The 7,156-nt window shown below is 48.1% G+C and overlaps 1 protein-coding gene across 1 annotated transcript; it reads right to left on the bottom strand.

Annotated features, from left to right (window-relative positions):
* Nucleotides 1–2,269: 2,269 nt before the first annotated feature.
* LOC147660785 (uncharacterized) lies at nucleotides 2,270–5,794 on the bottom strand. The gene has a single exon (XM_086951465.1). It carries the CDS (start codon nucleotides 5,720–5,722, stop codon nucleotides 2,738–2,740), a length of 2,985 nt encoding a protein of 994 aa, XP_086807591.1. The 5' UTR covers nucleotides 5,723–5,794; the 3' UTR covers nucleotides 2,270–2,737.
* Between the last annotated feature and the right edge of the window lie 1,362 nt (nucleotides 5,795–7,156).

Raw genomic sequence — 7,156 nt, 5'->3', positions numbered from 1 at the left:
TAATGGATGCAGACCATTACGTTGCATGTTTTACATGCATGCGGATCTCAAAATGTTGACACAGCATTTATCCTTATTGCCAACCCCCATCATTACAGAAATATACCCAGAATTCAAGACACATTCAACAAGTGCTGTTTTGTGCCGCCTGTTATACAGACATTTTTCTGAGCACTGAAAATTCCAACGACAAAGGTTTATCATGAAATGTATTACTTCTAAATCATAGCCTATTATTCTGCCCTGATAATGCAAGGTTTAAATCCTAATAGTCAAGAAACACTTCTTAGCTATAGTTTGGCGTTATAAATTCACAAACTGCATGTGGCGCCACCTTCCATTAAATCTCCTCGGTAGAGTAGTACTGATTAAAATAATGGTCCTACCCAGTTTCCTTTATGTATTGCAAAATGTCCAGCTTAATATTCTAAACGTATGGTTCAAAGAGGTGCCATTGCTCTTTCCTTTGGTCCTCTAGCGTTGACAACCTCCTCGACTACCCAGGGCACTTGCTGATCAGTGAATGAGGGTGGGATCGGGCGGTGGACATCCACCTGTATTATTGGGCCTCCCAGCTTCTAGTTATTAACGACTGGCTGCCGGGTGGTTGGAGCGACCAGGCTTATCCGTTGAAACGGTCCTCAATGGTGTGATGGACAATATGTAAGGGTTCCAGCTTCCTCTTTCCCTTCCAGTGTTCAATCGAGTGGTCTTTAAGGTATGGAGAGCTTAGTTTTACAGGTTGCAACAGGTGCCTCATGAGGCTGACCACCCTGTGGCGAGAATGCTGGTTAACACACTGAACACAACTTGAGGGATTGTCTCGCTGGGATCTGATTGCTATCACTAATCTTGTTAATATTTGGCATGGGTCGCAAATATATACTTTTAGTAACCTTTAATTGTACTTCTCCATTTCCACCTCCCAGTTTCTCCACTTCCAAATAAGGCATGCCCTTCTCCCTTACACTGCAGAGCTACAGGATCTCCCAGACTTCAATCCCCTTGAGCCCCTCTTGCTCCTCTGGAGACTTGGGCAAAGGTGGGATTTCCCAACTATTTCAGCCTGGTGGATAATGCTCTCAGGTTGTTAGATCGATTGCATCACAGGTGGGAGATATGGGTTGGTGAGCTGGTGGAGGGGCGTTAGGCTTGTATAACTCCTAGGGAGCTGGTGTTACCCTCCCAACTCAGACTAATCCAATTCCATTATCTCCATCATACTCAGCTGACCCCCCAGAGATTGGGTCGTGCAGGACTTCTTACTAATACCGGCTGCACTCTGTGCCATGCCATGCCCGAGAGGGCGACTTCTTCCACATGACATGGAAATGTTCCCTGATTATACCATACTTGGCCAGTGTGGGCTCTACCCCTCCAAAGGTTTTGGGTTTTCCCTTGCAATTACCACACAAAGTAGCATTGCTGGGATACTGGACAGGTTGGAGGGGTCCCATGGTGATCAAACGATGACTGGACTAGCAACATTGGTTGCAAAGAGAGAATTTTTTTTCATTTGAAAACAACAGTCTCAACGACCCAGAAGCAATAGCGCACTGGCACGGACTGGTGTGCTCAGCCAGAAGAACCTATTTACACTGACAAGAGCTGCCCCACTAAATTCTCTAAAATTTAGGGTAAATGGTTGAAATACTATGGCTCGTCTTAGACTTCGAGATCTTTGGTGCAGCATGTCAATTTAATGTGTTGCCTTTGTGGAGGGTGAGGAGATGGAGGATATGAGCTTAAAGGTAAACATTGCTTACCACGAATGCGGAAGAACGCATGCCATTACAACGCAGTTGTTACAACACATGCCATTACAACGTAAGTCAGAACAACGACTTTTGCAACTACTGTTGCACAGACTGGAGTTGGAATAGTAAATAATATTTATTCCAACATCCAGCGCCAACCCCCCCCCCTCCCCAAGAGGAGGATGTTGTTCCGACTTGCGTTGTAATGGCATGTGTTGTTACAACGCCGTCGTTCTAATGAGTGCATTGTAATGGCAAGCGTTAAAAAGCCACTGAGTGTGCCTACTCCATATTAAAAGTGCATTTCCTTTCCTTCGGCACGTTAATGTGCCAAGTTTAATCAATTTTTCTATAGTCCTCGGATCCCTTAAACTAAGATTATATTTATGTATTATTTGCAAACCTTTCTCTTTGTTTGCATTTATCCACCCTACAGCAGTTTTACTATCATGATATCACAGATTATGTTCTATAATCCATAGTATCTGTGTACAAAAGACAGTGGTCTATCCTAGTTTTGGCCTTTTTTTAATCTTTGTGAAATGCTTCACATAATGAACAAACTACTTTTAAGTAAACCGTACCAATTCTCTTGCTCCCAACCACAACCCTTGGGTTTGTGCTTACCAAAGAAACAAAGTAAATTAACAGTTGGTGTTAGTCCTTCATGTCTGTCTTCAGCATGCAAATATCTACTGAGACAAGTGTAGCAGTGCTAAATAGCCCATGCTGGGTGGTAATTTAGTAGATATATGTTATAGCACCAAAATTAGCTCATTGAAACAAAGAACTAATTTGAAAAGCAATGCCTTAAGAACTTACTTCAAACACTAATACTGTTGCAATTCTGTTTTAATTTATACAAAAAAAACTGAATTTCACTTCTCACAAATCATTTCTAGTAACTAACATGATGGAGATGAAACCAAAAAAAAATTAGACCACCCAAATCCAACCAATAGTAATTCTATGGTCATTCGTTAATGGTACTTGCTTACTTGGATTTTTTTTTTGCGCCTTATCACTGGAATAAAAAATGTACTATTTCTTACACTGGGTGTGTTCTTCTTAACCACTTCTGCAAATGCGGGCATACTTAACACATCCGCTTCAGGTAACGGCTCTGCTGCCTCCTCACCAGAGTCTGATGAAGCCTCTATCTTCTCACTCCAATCTAACAATGGAGACACCTCCTCCTGCTCTTCACCAACCTCATCTAAAACTTCCATCTTCTCACTGACTTCCGCTAACATGTCTGCCTCCTCCTCACTAGCTTCTGCTAACATGTCTGCCTCTTCCTCCTCCTCACCAGTACAAGTCAAAAAATCTTTCTGCTGCTCCTCACTATTGTCTACTAATATCTGGGTCTCATTCTCTTTTGCTAAACATTTAGTTCTATATATGCTCTGCTTTCCAAATCTCAAAATTAAGCCCTGTCTATTTTGCCCATGCTTTTTTATGGAACGGCAAAATCTTGCTAAAAATACATTATTTGGGTAATCCCCCTTAAGCAAATTACCAGCAGACTTCTCTCTGATTTCATGTAAGGCTTTTTCTGCACTAGATATGTCTTCAAAGTAAACCATGGCTGTGCTACTTGAGGAATGAAACAATACTTTTTTCAAAGTTCCAAACTGACAAAAATGGTGACTTAAAGATGCAGGTGTGAAATTGGTCTCACTAAGACCATAGACAAAAATGCAGTGTGAAGAAAAACTATCCCCAAACTTTTCCTTGAGCATACTCCGGGAAAGGAAGAGTCCATTCATTTCACTAATGGCCTTATTAGCACTGGCTTCATCTGAAAATTGCACAACACCATAGCAGTGAAACCTGGAAAAAGAATTTACCTCAGTATACAATATCTCCCCAAAACTATTGAAGGAACGCGAGAGGTCATTTGGAGAAACAGTCCAACTCAAATTGCTAATATACAGTGTCCCTGATCCCTCCTCTGCAAAAAATCCACTGTCTAATTCAGCTTTGTACGATGGATTTTTTTTGTATGGCCACACAGTGACATAAATATTCAGGTCTAAGAGTCTTGCCCCTTGGGTTCCTGATAAAGCACTGTCACGATCCTTTACAAACTTGTAAAACACCATGGCACTACGTTGCTCATTCGATCCGTTGACCTGAATTGAAGTAATCTCTCCAAACTTTCCAAACATGTCCTGAAGAGCTTCTTGAATGTTTTTCACTGAACAGTGTGGAGGGAAAGGTTCAACTTTTAGAGAACGCAAGCGCTGCAGATTCAGTTTTGTTGGACGCAATATTCCTTTGCTTTTCATTTTAAAGGGTGTCAAGAACCCAGATGTACCAGTTGTGTCTCTCCTAGGGCTTGTCCCTGTGGGAGAGTGGCCTCTGCTCATTTCCATGGGAGAGTGATGTGGGATCAACCCTGCGGCAGCACGGTCTCGCCTACGACTCTCCCCTGAGGAAGCGCGATCTTGCCTGCGACTCATCCCTGTGGGAGAGCGGTCTTGCCTGCCACTCATCCCGGCGGGAGAACGGTCTCGTCTGCGATTCATCCCTGCGAGAGAGCGGTCTCGTCTGTGACTCATCCCTGCGGGAGAACGGTCTCGCCTGCGACTTATCCCTGCTGGAGAACGGTCTCTCCTGCGACTCATCCCTGCGGGAGAACGGTCTCGCCTGCGACTCATCCCTGCGGGAGAACGGTCTCGCCTGCGACTCATCCCTGCGGGAGAATGGTCTCGCTTGCGACTCATCCCTGCGGGAGAATGGTCTCGCTTGCGACTCATCCCTGCGGGAGAACTGTCTCGCCTGCGACTCATCCCTGCGGGAGAACGGTCTCGTCTGCGACTCATCCCTGCGGGAGAGCAGTCTCGTCTGCGGCTCATCCCTGCGGGAGAGTGGTCTTGGCTGCGCCTCATCCCTGCGGGAGAGTAGTCTCGGCTGTGGCTTGTTCCTACAGGAGTGTGGTTTTGGCTGTGTCTCATCCCTGCAGGAGAGAACTCTCTGCTGCGACTGGTGCCTGCTGAAGATTGGTTTCTGCTATGGCCCACACTCATGGGAGGGCATTCCCAACCCTGCCCTGGTCCTCCAGACTTGTATCCCTGGTTCTGGTTTTGAGATGAGATATAGATCCTGCCCTGGTGTACCATAGGCTTCTGCAATCGCACACCTGGGTCTATGTTATTATGACCCCCTGGCTGTGGTACACATAGCCCTGGATGCTGAGGACTCAGGGGGGCAGCCGTCTGCATGCCCATGTCTATGCCCTGGCTGTAGGGTCCTCCTGGATGATGGCTCAGGGTTGCACCCGTCTGCATGCCCATGCCTTGGCTGTACAGTCCTCCTGGATGCGGAGGGCTCAGGGGGGCACCCGTCTGCATGCCCATGCCCATACCTTGGCTGTAGGGTCCTCCTGGATGCTGAGGGCTCAGGGGGGCACCCGTCCCGATGCCCATGCCCATGCCCTGGCTGTAGGGTCCTCCTGGATGCGGAGGGCTCAGGGGGGCACCCGTCTGCATGCCCATACCTTGGCTGTAGGGTCCTCCAGGATGCTGAGGGCCCAGGCCAGGCCCCAGTGCACTGCTGGGAATCCCACCCAGCTGGGGCCCGATCCCCGCGTGTCCACTGTAGACTCCACCATGATGGTTGGTCTCTGGGGCTCGGGGCCCGGGTCCCAGGGCCTGCTGAGGCCACCAGCCAGGCTCACTGCTGCTTGGGCCCCCGGGAGGCTGCAGGCCGGGTCCTCCGGAGTAAGGGCCACCGGGGCGGTGCACGCCCAGCCCAGGGCCTCTGCTGCCGGGACCTCCGGGCTGCTGCAGGCCGAGCCTCGGCCCTCCGCCGTACGAGGCCCCCGCCCGAGGGGTGAGCAGGCCCAGCGGGGGGTTGTACTGCGCCCCCCGCGAGGGGGCTCCCCCTGACCCCCGAGCGGGACCGGCAAAGAACTGCCAGCTGAGGCCGAACGGCTTGATCGCACCTCGTCCCACGTCCATGTCCGAGACGCGGCTGCACCGGCGGCTCGTGACACTCAACGGCACCGGTACCGAGCTCCAACGGAAAGAGAAACAGACGCAGGACTACGCGGCACCCTGACGCGGAGCAGAGTCCGTCTTCGGTGTCTACTGGCGCTTCAGCTCTAATATCCGTCTTCATTGTCTATTGACTCTTCAAAGGGTCTAATGTCCGTCTTCAGTGTTTATTGGCTCTTCAGAGGGTCTAATGTCCGTCTTCTGTGTCTACTGGCTCTTGTGATCCAAAGTCCGTCTTTAGTGTCTACTGGCTCTTCATAGGGGCTAATGTTCGTCTTCTGTGTCTACTGGCGCTTCATGTAATCTAAAGTCCGTCTTCTTTGTCTACTGGCGCTTGGGATCTAAGTCCTCAGTGTCTAGATCTGTCGTCCATGTCTGAGGGCGCTTTGTGGATTACAAATAAAACAAGCACTGGCAAAGCCAATAGGTCTCTGCCATAGCTGCCGAGGTTTCATATAGCCATGTGACATTTTCATAATTTTTGTGTAATTATGAGTAACATTTCAATGACCATAAGTGACCCTTTCTCTCCAGCAAAGTAAATCACTGAAATCTAATTCTATTGCAGGACAGGAGGCTCCGATTATGCTAGTCTCATTTCTTTATTGAAATGCTCAGCAGCCAAGTAAAAAACCACATTACCCAGAAACACTTGGGTGATAACCATAGAGTCTTGTAGTATAAATAAGCGTGCAGACAATCCCACTTCCTCTTTCTTTGCTGCTCCGCAGCCAGTTAAGTGCTCTTACCTTATTCTGATTTTATTTGAGCTTTCTTGTGCTTTTCATGCTGCATTGTGTATGCTTTGTATGCGCTTTCTTTGCGCTCTTTGCCGCGTTGTCTTTGGTTGCTCCGTTTTGAATTTCGGCGTTGCGCGGTTGGAAGCGAGAGTTCTCCTTCCTGAGACCGGGCGCTTTGTGCCTGTGCTCTCATTTGTTGTTGTGGAGTGGATATAAGGGTCCTGGTGGCCTCGCGCTGTTTTGCGCGAGCTACCCTCTTCACTGTAAGGCAGCCGGTTTTTGCGCATGCGCGCATTGGCATTTCCGGCGCTCCGTGTTTACTTCTCTTCGGAGCTTGTCTGACTGGCGTCTCTCACGACGTTCTCGCCCACAGCCTTCGCAGTTGACCCCTTTGGACGCCGGTGTCTATCAAAAGTCTCCGGCTGGAATAATTTGCATAGGCTTTGCCTAGAGTGACTTTTCTTTTTTGTGGCAGTAAGCCATCCCTCCACTCTTTAATTGTCTTTTGTCTGTAGTTTTTTCTACAGTTTGGCTTACTGTGAGGGGTTTTTCACTCCCCTTTGAATTGGCCTTTGGCTTGCTTTAATTTACCTTCCTCCTTTGTGGGCATAATTTTCACGAACCTCGTGACCATGAGTGATTACTACTATGAGGAGGA

Source organism: Lissotriton vulgaris, unplaced genomic scaffold (genome assembly GCF_964263255.1).
Source record: "Lissotriton vulgaris unplaced genomic scaffold, aLisVul1.2 SCAFFOLD_2243, whole genome shotgun sequence".
In the NCBI taxonomy this organism is placed as follows: domain Eukaryota; kingdom Metazoa; phylum Chordata; class Amphibia; order Caudata; family Salamandridae; genus Lissotriton; species Lissotriton vulgaris.
Note: the sequence above shows the minus strand (reverse complement) of the source record. Positions and strands in the feature narration are given on the sequence as shown.